General features: G+C 43.6%; 2 protein-coding genes and 1 long non-coding RNA gene across 3 annotated transcripts; 2 read left to right on the forward strand and 1 right to left on the reverse strand.

Annotated features, from left to right (window-relative positions):
• Positions 1-778: 778 nt before the first annotated feature.
• On the reverse strand, positions 779-7454 carry gnb2 (guanine nucleotide binding protein (G protein), beta polypeptide 2). Its single transcript, XM_088398195.1, has 10 exons — positions 6994-7454; positions 5146-5226; positions 5004-5042; positions 4774-4880; positions 4377-4440; positions 4078-4240; positions 3110-3176; positions 2823-3024; positions 2509-2725; positions 779-1760 (listed from the first exon to the last, which is right to left on the reverse strand). The coding sequence occupies exons 2-10, from the start codon at positions 5200-5202 to the stop codon at positions 1654-1656; spliced, it is 1023 nt and encodes a 340-aa protein (XP_088254321.1). The 5' UTR covers positions 5203-5226; positions 6994-7454; the 3' UTR covers positions 779-1653.
• Positions 1333-8204, forward strand: LOC148386195 (uncharacterized). Its single transcript, XR_015862999.1, has 8 exons — positions 1333-1878; positions 2538-2603; positions 2663-2751; positions 2895-3046; positions 3113-3171; positions 4133-4264; positions 5164-5279; positions 6641-8204. It is a non-coding gene; the product is annotated as an uncharacterized LOC148386195 (long non-coding RNA).
• A 248-nt stretch (positions 8205-8452) lies between these two features.
• On the forward strand, positions 8453-16122 carry slc12a9 (solute carrier family 12 member 9). The gene is made up of 15 exons (XM_088398182.1): positions 8453-8699; positions 9705-9823; positions 10431-10655; positions 10723-10857; positions 10932-11069; positions 11184-11486; positions 11555-11662; positions 11810-11921; positions 12005-12162; positions 12261-12343; positions 12421-12545; positions 12733-12925; positions 12986-13160; positions 13680-13826; positions 13902-16122. The coding sequence occupies exons 1-15, from the start codon at positions 8479-8481 to the stop codon at positions 14738-14740; spliced, it is 3081 nt and encodes a 1026-aa protein (XP_088254308.1). The 5' UTR covers positions 8453-8478; the 3' UTR covers positions 14741-16122.
• The last annotated feature ends 3747 nt before the right edge of the window (positions 16123-19869 follow it).

Below are 19869 nucleotides of genomic sequence, written 5' to 3' on the forward strand. Positions count from 1 at the left end.
TCATCTAGAATCTAGATGGCAGAAGGTTCAATTAGCCTGCATTGAAACAAGTGATTTGGAGATTTGTGATTTTGGCTGACTGAAGGTTGGGAAACACTGACTTAAAATGTACGGCTGTGATTCTACTGTGGTCTCTCTCTCAGGTATGTGAACAAAGAAGCACTGTCCAAATACAGTTCAGTTGTATTTAACTTTGAATTTACTCAATACACTTTAATGGAGATATCAAAAGTACTTTTTCAAATGATCCAAGAGTACTGTTAGTTCAAACTGCATGTTACAGTGTTTTATTAGATTTTTTCGGAATAAAATCTCATTCTTGCTTTTGACAATAGGGTTAAACCACTAGAGACCGGGTTGATCATTTGTAGCAGGGTGTATTGTCGTATTTTGCCACAAGGCGGCACTACAATCCACCGTGTTGATAAAGTACCACTGCTTAGATTCCTGATACGTTGAGGCAAATTCTATGCTTTTAGTTTAAAAATGAAAAATGCCAAATGAGCTACAATAGTGCAAAAATGTACACTGTTATACTGTATTTATTTTTGTGACATTTTCGTTTCATTGGTATTCAGTTTTTCTACTGTACTCTTAAGGCTTTTGTATTCTACCATAGCTCTGATCATTGTGCCTATAAACATCTGACTTCCAAAAGCAGCCTATCAAAATTTAGGTCATCCACATTCAATGACCTTTAAAACATAATAAAAACCATTGTGCAAGTATGACACAAATATATTTGCACCAACAGTGCTTCAAAAAAGACCCCATTCACTGGCAGAAGAGGATATTATTTATTAATATTATGTACAATTTTACCATCGTGATATTCAGATTAAAGTTTGAATACTGGCTCCTGCTCCATTCAGACTCATCTCAATGCTTTTACTTTTTAGCCACGTTCTCAAGTTACTTTTCCCCTTATCAATATTTTCTAGTTATAATCCTTTAAGTGTATCTGAGGCACAAGGGAAGAACATGGACAAATTAAGTGTAAAAAGAACTAAAAAAAAAAAAAAGGAAGCACTGAATATGGGGTATAGCTATAAAAAACGAAAACATGTTTTAATTTGAAGACACTTTTTTGGAACCACTTTATGTGACTTTTTTTTTTTTTTTTCTCACAATATCACTGATTCTTTTCCACATTCTCCCGAAAAGCAACACAAGTGGCACTGAGACAAAAGTACACAGTAGAGTAGTATTCGTCTTAAGTGCATTTTGGACTTCATTGTAAACAAAGACAGAATTGTCCTTTTGACGTCTTCTGAGCTGTGTCTCTCAGTGGCGGGGCGGGGCGGGGTGGGGGGTGTGTAACATTTTAAAAGGCTTCAGGTCATAGTTGTGTGTTTTTCCTTTTAATATAAGAAAGCTGGAGATTTAAATTTGGTCACATTGTGTTGATGTTTTTTTAATTTTTTTATTTTTTAAATTATCATACACTGTGTTGTGCGTGTGTGTTTGAGTGTAACCTCGCAGCTGCAGTTTTTGCACTTGAATCAGCTGAAGGTAGCACGTGTGTGTGTGCATGTGTGTGTGTGACTAAGTCTTCATACTATGTCTTATGTAGCCTACACTTGTTGCACTTTGTTGGACCTTACATACAGTGCGAACACTTGTGTTCCAGGAAGTGTGTGTGTGTGTCTTCCTTTAGTTCCAGATCTTAAGGAAGCTGTCCCAGGACCCGGTGGACACAGCCATGCCATCATCAGTCACACCCAGACAGCTCACACGATTGTCATGGCCGGCCAAGACTCCTGGAGGAGGGTCGGCATAGACAAAAGGAGACTTGTTAACGTTCAAATGTTTTGCTCTCCAGACTCGAGCTGAGACGTCTTAACCCCACACAGAACACAGCGGGCCTTGTGTTTTACGGTACTTCACAATCTGACACCAAAATAACGCTGTAAATGTGTAAAAATGAAAGACTTTATTGTCTAAAGGCAAATTATTTACCGCCATTTTGCCCCAAATAATTTATTTAACGCAAGAATTTTTATGACTCTGATTATTTGAAACTTTCCTTGGGTTCAGATTCAATTCCTCATTTAGTTTTAATCTATTACAGTATATTCATTTGGATTCGTCAAGCGGGAATCCAGGCTTATACTCTACGGTATATTTTTGAGGCCAGCAAGGAGAGCTGTTTATTATTTTCATTACTTTTCAAATATGAACAATTTTCATTAGAATGTGTAGGTTTTCTTCTTTTATTTTTTTAAAGTACTAACGTAAGAATATTTTTTACGTGGCACATAGATGCACACTCAGTTACTATCGTATGAATATTTACAGCCCAGAAATGTTTTTCATATGAACATTGACTGTAATGGTCATTTTTTGGTTACAAACAAAACGCTAGTAGCATTGCCGTACTTATTCATATAATATTTTACAGTACGTTGATGATCTATTGGTGTTTTTCATACAAGTATTTAGTTTATTTATGAATTTTCTGAAAAAAAAAAAGATCAGGTAGGTCTGTGAAATATGTTCTGCACCCACCTGCTCTGTCTCCCTTCATGGCGTCCCAGATGTTGCAGTTAAAGTCATCGTAGCCAGCCAGCAGCAGGCGGCCAGAGCGGGAGAAAGCCACTGAGGTGATGCCGCAGATGATGTTGTCATGGCAATAGAGACTGAGTTCCTGGTCTGCACGTAGGTCAAACAGCCTGCAGGTGGCGTCGTCGGAGCCCGTGGCAAAAGCGCTGCCGTTGGGGAAGAACTAAGGGAGACAACGCCTCATGTGAAGTAAGCGGATGACTACATTGAAGGATCATCTCGAGTGATACTAGTCATGGCGCCATTGTTCAGATACTCACACAGATAGCGTTAATATCCGACTCGTGTCCCGTGAAGGTCTGTCGACACATGCTGTCCCTGATGTCCCACAGTTTGACCGAGGCGTCGCACGCCCCCGACACAAAGGTGCGCAGGTCGGGCGCCAGAGACAGACTCATGACGTCGCCCGTGTGGCCCGAGAACACCGTGGTCTGCTGGCTCGTCTCGATGTCCCACAATGCGCTGAGGGGCAAAGAACATTGAGGTCAGATGAGCATAATTGAAAAAAAAAAAAGTTATGGGAATGTGTACAACGTATTGAACTCACCAGGTGGTGTCTCCTGAACTCGTGATGATTTGATTGTCGTCGATGAAACGGCAACATGACAGGTAACCTGAGACAACGCATGTAGAAAACATGTGATGCTAGCTAACATTGACATTTCTCTCACATAAACCTCTCACACTGTTTTTGCTAGTCGAACTTGGCCTGCTCTAATCAACCAATCAGGCGATGGAAAAATTCTGACATCAGACCCAGCGAGCCATCTATTTTCCATATGGCTTTTTCTCTTTCGGGTCCCGGGTGAGCTGGAGCCTATCCCAGCTGAATTTAGCTGTGAGGCAGGCTACGCCCTGAACTCAATGCCAGCCAATGGCAGGGCACTTACACCATATAGACAAACAACCGTTCACACTCACAATTACGCCTCTGGGCAATTCAGTGAGCCTGCCATGCATCTTCTTTTGGAGCGTTTGACACGCAAACTGTACATAGGAAAACCAGGGCCCAGATTGAAAGCCCAACCTCCGAACTATGAGGCGGATGTGCTACTTGTGCACTGGGTGGCCACTAGCAAGCCCTCAGATGTGGATTTGAAATCTGATTAGTGAATAAAAAAAAAACATTGCTAATACAGTTACATCCGATAGCACTGCGTAGCATCCGTAGTGGAGCTATTTGATTGACAGTTAAGCAGGGCGTGGCTTCAGTGTATTCAGCAGACGCGTCCAAAGTAGTAAGCAAAGAAAATGGGGCATTTATCGAAGGTGTGACGTTTATTTATGCAAGTACGTACGTGACCCAGCGATTAATTAGGCCACATCATTTATTAAAGCAGCAGACCCTATTTAAAGAAATAACCACGCGCTGCAATTCCTCACATCGAGATGACATGAGGTAACATCTCGCCTCATTCCCAACCAGTGATTAATTAAGCATGTGAATCAAAATCTCCACGAGCCAGCCAATCAAAGTACGCTTGGTTCATCAGATTAAGGACAAAGCTCTCTCACCTGTATGCCCAGGTAGTTCCCGGCTGATGCGGACGTTCCCCTCACGTGTTTTCAGGCAGTAGATGGAGCAGATGTTATCAAGGCCTCCACATGCCACGTAGTTCCCGGACGGGGCGTACGCGCAGGTCATCACCCAGGAGGAGCGCAGAGGGATGGCGTGGATCTTGGGAGGAAGGAAAAAAAAAAGGTGACACGTAACGCAACATTTGGAATAGTAACGAGGAAAAAACGTAGACTGTTACTAATGTAGGGAATTGACGGAAGATGTCAGGAGAAGTGTTACGACTGTGCGAGTGTACCTTGTTAGTGGTGTAGCTGTCCCACACGATCAGTTTGCCATCTTGAGAGGCGCTAACAAGAAGCCTGCAGAGACGCACATTACCTCATATGATCAGCACTCACTTGGGCTTCTCACAAAGCACAACGCAGTGATTACTGCAAATGCTTTCTTAACTTTTACAAACATCTTAGCAGAATTCAATCCCCGCCCTTTTGTATTGAACACTTGCGCAATGCTCGATTAATCTCATGACTTCTTTTACCCTGAGCATCATCACAAACGCATCTAGCGCACACTCATAAAACAACAATAATCATGAAAATTACACTCTGTAGACCCGCAGACCTTCATCAAGGTTGCAATCAATTTGACTCATTTCACTGAATATAGTGAGAACCAGCAAGCATTGGGCCCACCTTGAGTCTGACCCCCAATGCATGGCATAGATCTTAGCAAGGTGGCCTCGAAGGGTGCGTCTTGTTCGCATCTGTATCCGCCCCACTGGATCCAGACCAGCAGTTATCTAGGTAGCACACGAGGACAGACAGACTTCTAAAACAGGACAACAGGATCTCCTTTTTTTTTTTTTTTTTACTGCGTGCTCTATATTGGATATTCTCATCATCGGTCATTCTGTGATACTCACCTGTGTCAAGGTGGAATCTCCACATGCTTTCCTGGCATCCTGTAAAACACCAAGAAGGGATGAATGAAACAAGTCATCGCACTGCACATACATTACAGTAGAAAGGAGAACAATTTGTGATTCAAAGAAATACTCAACATACTCGTATCTGGTTCCTCAGCTGCTCGGCCTCCTGGCGAAGCTGCTCCAGCTCACTCATTTTGGAATTTGGTCTCGATGTGGCCTGTTAGTTGGAGAAGAAGAACATAAGAGTCCAATCGCTGGATAAAACATCAGGTACACTTGCACATTTGAATGATATCCAATGCATGTATAATATATGGCAGGGATTCTCAAAAGTGGTGCACAGGCTCCCCCTAGTGGTGAGTCACCACCTACCATTCAGTTGTATTTCACTTTTTAGATCAATTCATTTGCATTACAGTTTCAAGATATATTTTAGTTGAATCATTCATTTTTTTTCTACCTGTGTTTAAGCAAATATAATATAAAACATACTTTTTAGGAATAAAATCTTGTTTTTGATGAACACTTACTAGCTCTACTATGCGCCTGTGTTTTAATGTTAGTCATGTTGGAGGTACTTTAGACCCACATTTATTTTTAGGCTGTACTTGGTGAAAAAATGTTTGAGAACCATTGCTCTAGAGACAACTGCAGTGGAGTAGTGCAGAGGCAATAACTTGTTTTGTGTGTAAACCTTTCTGCATTTAAATACGTAATTTGGCTGCCCGGACACCCAATTAGGTATACCTGTAGAGTCTATAAATAGGAGCTCTATATATAAAAATAATACCATACCAATAAAATAACAAAAGGTAATATAGTGATGTAGAACTGCCAAGCATCACCCAGTTAAATGAGACAACGAAAATATTAGATTAAAAATCTATTAAAACCTCTCTGACAAACATGTTATATTTGCAAAAGCAGAATTTGTCATATAGATTTATATATTGGATCTCATTATGTGTAACTAACAAAGTGTCTGGTGAATGGTTCATCTAATGATTGGCTTTCCTCATCCCTGATCTGGATATTAGATTAAAAAAATTAAACCATGCTTTTTTTTTTTTTTTTTTTAAATCTCTAACTACTAGTGAGGATAAACCCTGTAATCTGTTTACAACGGTGCCTGCACAGATTAAGATGCCACAGAGCCAGTGAGCATCACTAGCAGGCAGAAGATGCTGAGGGACCACTCCCACAAAAGCCGAGGGGACCTGTTACACTTGTGTACCAAGCCGGGATGCACTATTATTAACTATCAAGGTTAATCTATCTTGGAATGGAGGTGGATTTAAATCATAAATTTACTTGAGGCCAACCGGGGTCACCACAGTACACTGAGAATTGCATATTTGAATCAATGATGTGGCTTCAATTCTTGACAGAAATTGAAACTATAGACCGCCAATAATAGATTCCAAAAACGTGTGTCACCACCTGACACCTCTGCTTGTGTAAGCATTGAAGAGCTGAGATGTGCAGTTACCAAAATGAGGCCTAGCAAACATCTAGTGGAGGACAAAATGACCCGTTTTTAACATATCTTTTTTTTTTTTTTTTTTTTTTTACTATTGGCATCTTTGTATGGATGCATGATCCGCTCAGGGCATTTTTTTTTTTTTTTTTAGCTAAGAGTACGCTGCCCCACCCCTTTGACTTGCACACCATGGTTACATCTGCAGCTGGAGGAGAGCCCACAGCGAACATGAAGAGTGTAATGTCAGGGATAGTGAGGCCCAGATTCTTGCCACAGTCAACACGAAAGCAAAACGGAAAGCACGGGAAGAGGGAGATTGCTCCACACTTCATTCAAAATGGACAACAGGCCCATGGAGGCAGTCATAGCAACAAGATGTTTTTCAATGCAGATGGTTAGAGCACCATCATCATCGTCGTCGTCGTCGTCGTCATCATCATCATCATCACCCAGCCATCTTACACATTGAAAACTGGCCTATGCACTTTAATGATTTGTGGCTACCTGTTAATTCCACCGATGCTCCTCTGATTGTCGTGGAAAAAGCCAACTCCCTTTATTGAATAGATTTAAATATATAGAGATATCCCGCTGTTTTAACAATAACTATTTTCTCTCGCGTTGCTTTATATATGTCCTAAAAAAAGGAAATATGCAGAGAAAGATGCACACGAAGAGGCGTCAGTGGGCAGGCACACGGAGGAGGAAGAGGAGGAGGTCTTCACACATTTCCACACAAGAAAAAAAGAGAGCAAAAAAAATCTACAGCTGTTGCGTAGCGGTTTTTCCCCCTTTTTCACGCCGAACAAGTCCACGTCAACATGTTGGTTATAGATAAGCTCCACTCCGGTTCACGCTCGCGTCAAGCCAAGGAGCGTCAAATAGCACTCGCTCGTTTTTTTTACTCCGATTTTGCTCTTCGTGACGTGATCTTCATTTCCTTCCTCTCTCAGTGGTTTCCTCCTCCTCCCTTCTCCTCGCCCCCCCTCAGCCCTCCCTCCCCTTCATCACTCGACTAATGTACAATAGAAAAGCAAACCTGCAAAAAGCGTCTCGTAATGAGAAAATAAAACCATGTTTTTTGTTTGTTTCCTACCAGGCAATAATCAGTCGTGTCGTTTGTGCGAGTAGTTCTTTTTCTTTCTCTCTTTCTAATTATAAGGGAGCGGGCAGATATCACGAGGTTAAGCCTCTGCGCAGCAAAGGGATCTGCAAATATTCAACCAACAACTGCATGTTTGACACACCCTTTAAATGTTATTTCCCATTTGAAAATCAGGATAATGCTGTAATACATATACAGTAAATGGCCTTCCAGACAGACTTCAATTTGTGGTCACATCAGCTGCCCGGGCCCACTGGGGTTAATTGCCTCTAACTGTAACTGTTCTAGTTTTTATTCCAGCACAAGCACATGAACTAACAAAGTTTTAATCTGCATTTTCCTCGACTGGTTTATCATATGGTAGGTGTTTTATTGGAGGAATTTGGATGACATTTCAGAGATCTAGTTTTTTTTTTTCACGGTCTTCCATAGTTAAATAACTCAGCATAGAGCGCCTTTGTTTAAAGCCACACAGTTTTTTACGTGATATTCAAGATCAGAGTGGGCCCTTTGCGGCCCGTTGGGCAGGTTTTGCCGAGGGCTGCATTTGGCCATGCAACTGTACCTTATCATGTGACCAGTAGGAGCCCTTGTAATCTTCTATTTGAGCTTTACAACAACGCCCCCTGGTGTGCGAAACATATGCAACTTAACACAAACGAATTTATTTTTACTGTGTTGGAATGAATTAATAAAATAAGTAAATAGAATATATGTATAATATAATAAATATTTATGTACGGTTAGGGTGAATAAAGAAATACGTTTGCGTGTGTGTTCTGGTTAGGACGTAAAGGGGCGTGGCTAATGTCGAAAAGTAGCGTCGCTCTTGTTTTGAGGCTTTAAAAAAGTGGAGGCGTTCTCCCACCCCTTTAGTTAGTCACATGGTCTGTTTTCCCCTCTCTCGTGACAGTTTCGAGCAACCAGGCGTGTCATGCCGGCGTGTTGTTATTGGGCATCTTCCTGCACAGGCCCCAGCTCTCAGCTCGGCGCCGATCACCGGCCGGGGACGGCAACAGCCAGCGCCAAGTGGACCTAAGGCGGACGCAAAACGTGGACGTTTACACGCCGGAAGTGGGCTACTGTTTACCCAGGGACGGTTGCGGTAAGTCTGAGAATCCTCGCCGAGGAATTAAGCTTGTCAATGCTCGCTTGCACGTGCCCAAATGTACTTTCATTTCGGACGTTTCAATGTCACTTTTGATGATGCAGTTTTGTTTTGGGTTTGAATGATTTTACGCGGTGTGCCGCCGAGCTGCTTTCACTTCCTGACTCCATGACAACACTAGCAAGGGAGCACTTCTCTCAATGCCTCTTCAAAATGTAAACTTTTTAGCGTTCAAATCCGCCACCGTTCTGCGTAAATGTGAAAGAATCGATTCTGTACTTGAACGCGCTACAAACTAAGGCAGAGGGACCACCAGATGGCCTCTGTAGATGGTTCCAGGTGCTTTGTATCAACATCTGGACGGCATCTTTATTTTTAGCATCAGCAACAATACAAACAATTTAAACTTTTACAAATCAATATCAGTAACTACCGTACATGAAAACAGTTACATCCCACTTTGGCATGTTTTCTATGACTCACTTCTGTGCCATGACAACAGTCGTTCCCAATTCTGGGTCCATTACAGAATAATGATGTCATTATGTGATTTAAAAAGTGGGGGACCATTGTCCCAACAAAATAAAGATACTTAGCTCATTACTTCTCTTTAGCTTTGGGCCAATTAAAAGCTCAGATATAATACTTATCACATGAAACCCTTGCATGTGTGCTTAATTTCTTTTTCTGAATGCTTCTCTCATGTAGGTGACCTAAGGCAAGGACCTTTTATAAATGATGCATTTGATTCTATAAATGGTAAAGTCTGCATACTGGGCCCCCAAAGTATGAAGAACAAACCAGGAGAGACTTTACTCCAGCCCTGCTTTACTATTTGAATGATGTCAAAAAATTTCAAGTGGAAGAGAAGTTACATGTCTGGTGTCATTACAGTTGCTGTTTGAGCAATTGAGGGGGGAGGGGGGGGGGCTTGCATTGCATCAAAAAAAAGGAAGAAAGAAAGAAATACACGCCGCCAAGCTCTTTTTTTTTTTTTTTTAGTTTAATGTCAAGACACGAAGCTGTGAGTCAGCTGGCTCCAAATACCAAGCTGAGGTGTGAGCAGTTTTTCTTTATTAGCGCAAGGCGTCACAAACATCACAGGCTGGCTGGCCATTCATGTGAGTGTGGAATTGTTTCATCTTGGCTGGGCTTCATGGAAGCAAATACTTTCTGCTGTCCACCCAGGCTGGAAATAAGAACAAAATGTGGATCAAATTGATTGTGAAGGAGTAACATGACTTGTCAAATGCATTTTAAAATCAGGTGACTGTTGTCACAGGATGTTAGTTAGTTAACTTTCTTAATCCGACTCTTTGAAGACATGAACATTTTAGTTTCATAAATTGACATATTACGTGCATTTAAACATGCTCAGATGAGCCTAATCATATGTAATAAGTCACGGAGTGGTCATAATGTAACTGATTGTCTTTTTCAGGGAAGCTCTGAACATGTGACAAACTGTGGGTCAGTAATTTTAAGGAAACTAGATCACATTATACTAAATCTTTTTTTGTTAAATGTATCATGTAGTATTGTGGTCCAATGTTAGAAAATGACAAGCAGATGATATGTAAGTAATATTGTGCCATTGGTGTGGCACATTCTTCATAAACTAGTTTTCACATGTCTAAGTCAGCAGCCTCCACAAGATGCTCTTAACATTATTTGTTTTCAAAATCTGGATTCTTGCTTATTTTCATCGAACTGATTTCTGTTCCACAGGGCCAAGTGAGGAAGCAAGCATGTCAAACGAGCGCACCCCCCTCGTCTCTTCAGGGGTGTGCGGTATGACCATGGCGGCGGCGACATGCGGCACCGTACCGGACACGGCCCCTGACGCCACGTCTGCGATGCCGAGTAAAGAGCCCCGAAAGCTCAACACGTTTTTCGGCGTGATGGTGCCGACCATCCTCTCCATGTTCAGCATCGTGTTGTTTCTGAGAACGGGTGAGCTGCGAAAACCTCAGCGGAAATATTTGTGTGTACTTTGGTTGTCTTGAGCTCTTCTTTTTAGGTTTTGTTGTTGGGCACGCGGGGCTCCTCCAAGGCCTTCTGATGGTGATGGTTGCCTACTTCATCATCGCGCTCACCATCCTATCCATCTGCGCAATTTCCACCAACGGGGCCATACAGGGAGGCGGCGCCTACTGTATCCTTCTTTCTTCAAATTGTATTTCTGTGCCGAGCCTCTTGTGTCACAAAAAGCCTGACTCCGTTCATCAGACATGATCAGTCGATCGCTGGGCCCTGAGTTCGGAGGCAGTATCGGCTTGATGTTCTTCTTAGCAAAAGTCTTTGCGTGTGGAGAATACGTTCTTGGACTGGTGGAGGCTATTCTTGATGTGTTTGGCGTGGATGCCGGTAGGATTTTTGTTGTTATTTTTGCCATGGCTTATTATTTTTCAATTATCTGTAACATTTGAAAGGATTTACACGTATCGTTGAAGACCCTTTGCATTCTTGTTTTCTTTTCAGAGACGTCTATGTCCGAAGGCTTGCGCGTGCTCCCTCAAGGCTACTGGTACACTGTGCTCTACTCTTCGGTGGTCCTCCTGCTGTGTCTGCTGGTGTGTCTGGTGGGCGCCCACATCTACTCCCGGATGGCCTTCGGCATCCTGCTGCTGGTCAGCGTATCGCTGCTGTCCATCTTCATCAGCGCTCTGGCCGTTAAGCCTCTGGATTTTGTCATCAGTCACACGGGGCCTGGCAATCAGACGCTACGTTACAACGCTAGCTACACAGGCTTTAACGTGACAACGCTAAAGAACAACCTGGGCTGTGAGTATTTGAAGGTGTTTTAGTCTTTTGAAATGTTGACATGCACGTGTACCACTTTTGCCCCACAGCTGGTTACTCGTTGGACTACAGCACCAACTCGGTCATGTCGTTCGCCACCGTGTTCGCCGTTATGTTCACCAGCTGCACTGGAATCATGGCCGGAGCCAACATGTCAGGTTATAAATATATATATATATGATACCAGTGTAAAATATGGCGCACTAGTAAAGTGGTATCGGGTGTGATGGTATCGGATCATTTCTTAAATGAGTACAAATACTTGTACATCAACACTAACGTCTAGATTGTTGTTGTCACTGAAGGGGACCTGGAAACTCCCAGTGTGTCCATCCCTAAAGGAACCATCGTGGCCGTCATTTACACCTTCATTATCTACATCCTTTTCTTCCTCTTGGTCAGTGCCACTTGTGACAGGTGGGAAACTGAAGCCAAACTTGGATTTCATTCCACGTCACTGCTGTTGTAAATTATGATGGATTTTTTTCCTCTCTCTGTAGAACTCTTCTGATTCAGGATTATGGTTTCCTCCAGAGAATTAACATCTGGCCACCTTTTGTGACTATTGGAATATACTGTGGTGCTCTCTTTGCTGCAATGTGCTCCATGATAGGAGCGTCCCGCATTCTGCATGCTCTTGCTGTGGACCATCTCTTTGGTACGACCTAAGCTCACTAAGAAGATTGCACCATTTTTATCCAAGTTAATTTTTTTCTCTAAGCAGATATTGATTACTTTTTTTTTTTTTTTTTTTAGGTTTGCCATTAGCACCTGCTACTATCACCACCAGATCGGGGAACCCGTGGATGGCGGTGGTCTATACGTGGGGGCTGGCCCAGGTTAACCAGGCTCTCTGTTTTTTTTTTTTTTTTTTTTTTTTTTTGACTCATTGTTATAACTTGCGTTTGCGTGGCAGTGTGTGGTGTTTGCAGGCCAGCTCAATGCCGTTGCCAGCTTGGTGACAGTTTTCTACTTGCTTGCCTACGCAGCTGTTGACCTGGCCTGCTTGGCTCTCGAGTGGGCGTCGGCCCCAAATTTCAGGTACTCAATGTAGACTACAGGGAAGCCAGTCTGCCATTTTCCTGAAATAATCGTCTGCAGTAATTTTATATTGCCAAGTTTGACAAAAGCTTCCCAAAAGTGTTGGCCTGAAAATATATAGTCAAATTGATGGTTGATGGCAAATGATCAAAAACAGACTTCTATTTGTCTTTCTGTTTTTTAACAGGCCAACCTTCCAGTTTTTCTCCTGGCACACGTGTCTGCTGGGGATCCTGAGCTGTTTAGTCATGATGTTCGTCATCAACCCCGTCTACTCATCGGGCAGTATCGTCCTCCTTTTGGTTCTGCTGCTTTTCCTCCATTACCGCTCTCCCACCAGTAGCTGGGGCTACATCAGCCAGGCTCTCATCTTCCATCAGGTACCGTCCACACGCATGGCGGCTCGCTCTTAACTTTCTCACTTTCCATTGTGGTTGTAGGTGCGCAAGTATCTACTGATGCTGGATGTGAGGAAGGACCACGTGAAGTTCTGGAGGCCGCAGGTGCTGTTGATGGTCGCCAATCCGCGTTCCTCCTGCCAGCTCATCCTTTTTGTCAACCAGCTGAAAAAGGGAGGACTGTATGTGCTGGGCCACGTGCAGCTCGGAGATCTGGGTAATGGGAATGGTCTGTGTGGGACAGCTGCAGCTAACAGCGTTAACTGATTCTTATCTTTTCCGCAAACAGCCCCTCCTACCATGCACACGCACACTCAGCCAATCCTCCATCACAATAACTCGTAACAGTGTGTACCATTCATTCACTTCCTGTTTTCTTTACGGTTAACTCGGCCTTATCTATTTTGAGATGATGAAGGTCATTCTGATGACAATAAGCAAATGATGCATTGTGTAAATGATTTCAGGAAGTCATAAATACAATGCTCATTTGTCGTGTAGATTCAGACGTTTCCCTTTGCTGTACAGTAGTCTTTCGTTCACGTCTCATGCCCCCTAGTGGCAATCAGGGGTAATTGTGATGGGTGCCTGTAGCTTCTCAAGAGTCACACACAACCACACGGATGTTCAGATCTTCATCGGCCTGGATCTTGAGTCGGGTTAGGGTCTCTGTGAGTGAGTCTCTGCTCGTGGTCAGCCTCCGTGATAATGAATCAAGATCTTGCCTGCCTTTCAGATTCTCTGCCATCAGACCCTGTGCAGCAGCAATACAACTTCTGGCTGAGCTTAGTGGACAAACTCGGGGTGAAGGCCTTTGTAGACCTGACGCTCTCGCCGTCCGTCAGACAAGGAACGCAGCATCTTCTACGCATCACAGGCCTCGGTAAGAAAAGGAGTTGACAAATAGCCGAGAGTTGAGCGCAGTGTTCACTCTGCAATGTCTGTGTTTCTCTTCCAGGCGGCATGAAGCCCAACACTCTGATTTTGGGTTTCTATGACAGCTGCACCCCCGAGGACTTCTTCCTCCAAGACACCGCCTTTTGCGGCACATCAGCAGGACAAGGCACAGACGGCGAATATAACTTTGGGGTTGACCTGCCTTCACTCCAGGCCCATTTCCCTCCCGTCCGACACGTGGAGAGCCCTCGCTGGCTCTCCCCAGAAGAGTACGTAGGGATCATTTCCGACGCCATCAAAATGAACAAGAACGTATGCCTGGGCCGATATTTCTTCCACTTGGAGGGCGAAGGGAAGCAAAGCAAAGTGGACGGTTCGGAGCGGACCATCGACGTGTGGCCTCTCAACCTGCTGCAGCCGGGCTGTCGCGATTATCAGGACGTGTGCAGCCTTTTTTTGTTGCAGATGGCCTGCGTGCTCAACATGTCCACCAAGTGGCGCCACGCCAGAATGAGGATCTTCCTCAACGTGGAGACCGAGTCCAGCGACCAGGGATGGGTGGTAAACGAAGAGACCTTTCGAGAGTTGCTAAAGAAGCTTCGGATCCGAGCGTCCATCAAGATCGTCCCGTGGGACTCGGTGGTGCAACACCACGCTCAGACGGGTACCGAGGATGTCGAACAGAGCCACATCCTCTCTGACCACTTCCTGTCAGCGGTGAACTCTATGTTGACGGAACACAGTTCTCAAGCTGCTGTCCGTTTCCTCTATTTGCCGCGGCCGCCCGCTCATCACAGCCATTCCCAGACATACTTGGCCCAGCTGGAAGCGGTGACCAGCGGTTTGGGTCCAACGCTCCTCATCCATGGCGTCACCCCGGTGACGTACACGGACCTTTAAGTCTTTCCTGACTGCGTCTAAGCACTGGTTACACATGGACGCAATGCTTCAACAAAGCATGCACTCAACACACACTTCATTTGAGCCATATCATGTGGTCCAATACAAACAACGGCTTAAACATTCAGCACTTACAAAATAATAATGCTTTGTGTTCTCAGTGGTCCTTGTTTTGCATTTAACAATTTATGTAATTTTTGTACAGGTAAACCAAATTGGAGTGTCCGGTGGGTGTATGACACTGTATATTCGAAACTGTGTGTTACTCTCAGTCAAGTGTAAATACTTGATTAATTCACATTGCCATAGGATATGTTACAATTTTCATGCACTCAAACTGCTTTGGTGATTAAAACAATGTACAGTACAGTCTTCAAGTTCAGGTTGAAGGTATTGAAGAGCCTTGAAAACAAAACTACAATTTTGACCAATATGGGACCTTTGTCTAAATATAGCCACATTTTCAGGGATGTCATTCATAATTTTGTGGTATTTAAAAGACAATATTATAATGGTGCATTGTCTGTTTTAATGTATTTATTTTTTCGCAAGACTAATCTCTTGCCAAAAAGTGAGTGTTTTGTTTGCATTGTTTTCTTGATACCAAACATTCTAATTCAGCCTAAGATGAGACCAGTACCAATTATGGCTCAAATGTCATCAACATTGTTCAACAAAGTGAAATGTTACTCAGTTACTGTAACCTCAGCAATGAAGTTAAGACAATTTGTGCGTGTTATCCATTGTGTTAGACACTGTGTGTTACTGCACTACAAACAAGAAATTGCCTCATCAGAGCTTCAGTGTGGGCAGCACGGTGGTGCACTGGTTAGTAGTGTACTGGTTAGTAGTGTTGGCTCGTGAGTGAACGATTCGTTCAAAAGAACAAATCTTTTCAGAGAACGAGAGTGAGCGAATCACCAACTGAACGGATCTGTGAGTGAACGAGTCAGTAAATGAGTGATTCCTATTTCCCATTCATCGCGAGAACGGATCAGTAAGGGAACGAGTCAATGAGTGAATTGCCTTCCCGTGCATCAACGGATCAGTCAGTGAACGTGTTGCGGCTCCTTGCGAAACGATTTGCCAAGGAAAGAAAGAACCACACACTGAAACACTTCTTTTGTCCTCGTTTTCTCCAAGCTAACGACTAACTTTATTGCATGAAAGGATGTGCCGTTATGCAACAGCGGGGAGATTATGCTTCTCTTTGGGTAATCTTTATTCTATAACACAGTAGTTTTTGAATAACGTGTATGCATATACATGCCTAAATATTGTTATCCAATATAGCTACAGCAATTTCACATTAGATTGCTGGTTTGAAATTTACTTTTATTATTATTATTATTATTTTAATAAACACTCATGTTAAAACTTGTCTGGTGTTTTATTCCTTGTTTTTATTTTTTTGGGCATGAAAACATAAAAATCTGACATTTGGTTAAGTGTTTTATATGACAATATGCATATGTGTTTTACGTTGTGTCTAGATGTGTTGGTGTCCCCCCAAATAAAGAGCAAGTAGTCAAATACACATTCTTGACATCTACAAAATGCATAAAGTTATTAGGTACACTTGAAAATGGTGGTGTACCTAATGGAGTGTCCGTGTGACGTCACAGCTCAACCAGCCAATCAGGAGGTGGGGGTGGCACTTTTCACTTTCAGTTAAGCTTTGGCCATGATTTTTCCCTAATGAAGTGGCCTCAGGAGTGACCTCGTTAAGTGCACCTGCGTGAAAAGTTTTAGCTCCTTTCACGTTCTGCAGGAGCTAAAACTTTTCACACAGGTGCGCTTAACGAGGGAATCATGGAAAACATGTTGGAATGTGGCCCCGAGGACTAGAGCTTGACACCTGTGACCTTTGACCATGATATTTCCCTAACAAAGTGGCCTGTTATTAGGTACACTTGAAAATGGCGGTGTACCTAATGGAGTGTCCATGTGATTCCCTCGTTAAGTGCAGGTGCGTGAAAACTTTTAGCTCCTTTTGAACGTGAAAGAAGGTAAAACTTTTCACGCAGGTGCGCTTAACGAGGGTCACTTGGAAAACATGTTGGAACGCGGCCCGAAGACTAGAGCTTGATACCTGTGACCTTTGACCATCATATTTCCTTAATAAAGTGGCCTGTTATTAGGTACACTTGAAAATGGCGGTGTACCTAATGGAGTGTCCGTGTGATTCCCTCGTTAAGTGCACCTGCGTGAAAAGTTTTAGCTCCTGCGGAACGTAAAAATGACCAAAAACTTTTCACGCAGGTGCGCTTAACGAGGGTCACTTGGAAAACATGTTGGAACGCGGCCCGAAGACTAGAGCTTGATACCTGTGACCTTTGACCATGATATTTCCTTAATAAAGTGGCCTCTTATTAGGTACACTTGAAAATGGCGGTGTACCTAATGGAGTGTCCGTGTGATTCCCTCGTTAAGTGCAGGTGCGGGAAAACTTTTAGCTCCTTTTGAACGTGAAAGAAGGTAAAACTTTTCACGCAGGTGCGCTTAACGAGGGTCACTTGGAAAACATGTTGGAACGCGGCCCGAAGACTAGAGCTTGATACCTGTGACCTTTGACCATCATATTTCCTTAATAAAGTGGCCTGTTATTAGGTACACTTGAAAATGGCGGTGTACCTAATGGAGTGTCCGTGTGATTCCCTCGTTAAGTGCACCTGCGTGAAAAGTTTTAGCTCCTGCGGAACGTAAAAGAAGCTAAAACTTTTCACGCAGGTGCGCTTAACGAGGGTCACTTGGAAAACATGTTGGAACGCAGCCCGAAGACTAGAGCTTGATACCTGTGACCTTTGACCATCATATTTCCTTAATAAAGTGGCCTGTTATTAGGTACACTTGAAAATGGCGGTGTACCTAATGGAGTGTCCATGTGATTCCCTCGTTAAGTGCACCTGCGTGAAAAGTTTTAGCTCCTGCGGAACGTAAAAATGACCAAAAACTTTTCACGCAGGTGCGCTTAACGAGGGTCACTTGGAAAACATGTTGGAACGCGGCCCGAAGACTAGAGCTTGATACCTGTGACCTTTGACCATGATATTTCCTTAATAAAGTGGCCTCTTATTAGGTACACTTGAAAATGGCGGTGTACCTAATGGAGTGTCCGTGTGATTCCCTCGTTAAGTGCAGGTGCGTGAAAACTTTTAGCTCCTTTTGAACGTGAAAGAAGCTAAAACTTTTCACGCAGGTGCGCTTAACGAGGGTCACTTGGAAAACATGTTGGAACGCGGCCCGAAGACTAGAGCTTGATACCTGTGACCTTTGACCATGATATTTCCTTAATAAAGTGGCCTGTTATTAGGTACACTTGAAAATGGCGGTGTACCTAATGGAGTGTCCATGTGATTCCCTCGTTAAGTGCACCTGCGTGAAAAGTTTTAGCTCCTGCGGAAATGAAAATGACCAAAAACTTTTCACGCAGGTGCGCTTAACGAGGGTATCTTAGAAAACATGTTGGAATGCGGCCCCGAGGACTAGCGCTTGACACCTGTGATCTTTGACCATGATATTTCCCTAATAAAGTGACCTGTTATTAGGTACACTTGAAAATGGCGGTGTACCTAATGGAGTGTCCATGTGATTCCCTCGTTAAGTGCACCTGCGTGAAAAGTTTTAGCTCTGCAGGACGTGAAAATGACCAAAAACTTTTCACGCAGGTGCGCTTAACGAGGGTATTTTGGAAAACATGTTGGAATGCGGCCCCGAGGACTAGCGCTTGACACCTGTGATCTTTGACCATGATATTTCCCAAATAAAGTGACCTGTTATTAGGTACACTTGAAAATGGCGGTGTACCTAATGGAGTGTCCATGTGATTCCCTCGTTAAGTGCACCTGCGTGAAAAGTTTTAGCTCTGCAGGACGTGAAAATGACCAAAAACTTTTCACGCAGGTGCGCTTAACGAGGGAATCTTGGAAAACATGTTGGAATGCGGCCCCGAGGACTAGAGCTTGACACCTGCGACCTTTGACCATGATATTTCCCTAATAAAGTGGCCTGTTATTAGGTGCACTTGAAAATGGCGGCGTACCTAATGGAGTGTCCGTGTGATTCCCTCGTTAAGTGCACCTGCGTGAAAAGTTTTAGCTTTGCAGGACGTGAAAATGACCAAAAACTTTTCACGCAGGTGCGCTTAACGAGGGAATCCTGAAAAACATGTTGGAATGCTGCCCCGAGGACTAGAGCTTGACACCTGCGACCTTTGACCATGATATTTCCCTAATAAAGTGGCCTGTTATTAGGTACACTTGAAAATGGCGGCGTACCTAATGGAGTGTCCGTGTGATTCCCTCGTTAAGTGCACCTGCGTGAAAAGTTTTAGCTCTGCAGGACGTGAAAATGACCAAAAACTTTTCGCGCAGGTGCGCTTAACGAGGGAATCTTGGAAAAGATGTTGGAATGCGGCCCCGAGGACTTGAGCTTGACACCTGTGACCTTTGACCATGATATTTCCCTAATGAAGTGGCCTGTTATTAGGCACACCTAAAAATGGCGGTGTACCTAATGGAGTGCCCGTGTGACGTCATAGATCAACGAGCCAATCAGAAAGTGGGGGTGAGGGCGGGTGTGGCACTTTTCACTTTCAGTTAATCTTTGGCCATGATTTTTCCCTAATGAAGTGGCCTGTTATTAGATACACCTGAAAATGGCGGCGTACCTAATGGAGTGTCCGTGTGACGTCACAGATCAACCACCCTTTTACTCAAACACATTCGGTATAATAACACCATCAACTACAAGCCAACAAATACATCAATGTCAGTATAACGTGTGTCGGCTGAGATAGCAGCACTACTGTCTGTCACTCACTCGTGAATCTTCGCTAACGACCAATCAGCAGCGAGTGATAGACGGAGGAGGGACTTTACGAGTCAGTGACGTAAGTTCCTGTTTACAAACGGGTCAGTGACGGAATTTCCTGTTCACGACCGAGTGAGTGACTGTTGCCATTGTGTGTGTGTGTGTGTGTGTGTGTGTGTGGGGTGGGGAACAATTCGTTTAGACAAATCTTTTGAGAGAACTGATTCTCAAGATTTAGTTCACTTAAAAGAACTGTAATGCACATCACTAACTAGGTGAGGGTCCGATTCCGAAGAAGCACAATGCACACAAACCTA

The sequence above is a fragment of the Syngnathus floridae genome, chromosome 15 (genome assembly GCF_059516105.1).
Source record: "Syngnathus floridae isolate MCC-2025c chromosome 15, RoL_Sflo_1.0, whole genome shotgun sequence".
In the NCBI taxonomy this organism is placed as follows: domain Eukaryota; kingdom Metazoa; phylum Chordata; class Actinopteri; order Syngnathiformes; family Syngnathidae; genus Syngnathus; species Syngnathus floridae.

What these genes read in the sequence shown, in the direction of transcription:
- gnb2 (XM_088398195.1), bottom strand. Translation starts at nt 5,202, where the DNA reads ATGAGTGAGCTGGAGCAGCTTCGCCAGGAGGCCGAGCAGCTGAGGAAC. An exon ending in CATTGGGGGTCAGACTCAAG is followed by an intron (nt 4,441 to 4,773) that starts GTGGGCCCAATG and finishes GCGTCTCTGCAG; the next exon opens with GCTTCTTGTTAGCGCCTCTC. An exon ending in CGGATATTAACGCTATCTGT is followed by an intron (nt 2,726 to 2,822) that starts GTGAGTATCTGA and finishes TGTCTCCCTTAG; the next exon opens with TTCTTCCCCAACGGCAGCGC.
- slc12a9 (XM_088398182.1), top strand. Translation starts at nt 8,479, where the DNA reads ATGGTCTGTTTTCCCCTCTCTCGTGACAGTTTCGAGCAACCAGGCGTG. An exon ending in TGTGTTTGGCGTGGATGCCG is followed by an intron (nt 11,070 to 11,183) that starts GTAGGATTTTTG and finishes TTTTCTTTTCAG; the next exon opens with AGACGTCTATGTCCGAAGGC. An exon ending in TGCTGTGGACCATCTCTTTG is followed by an intron (nt 12,163 to 12,260) that starts GTACGACCTAAG and finishes TTTTTTTTTTAG; the next exon opens with GTTTGCCATTAGCACCTGCT.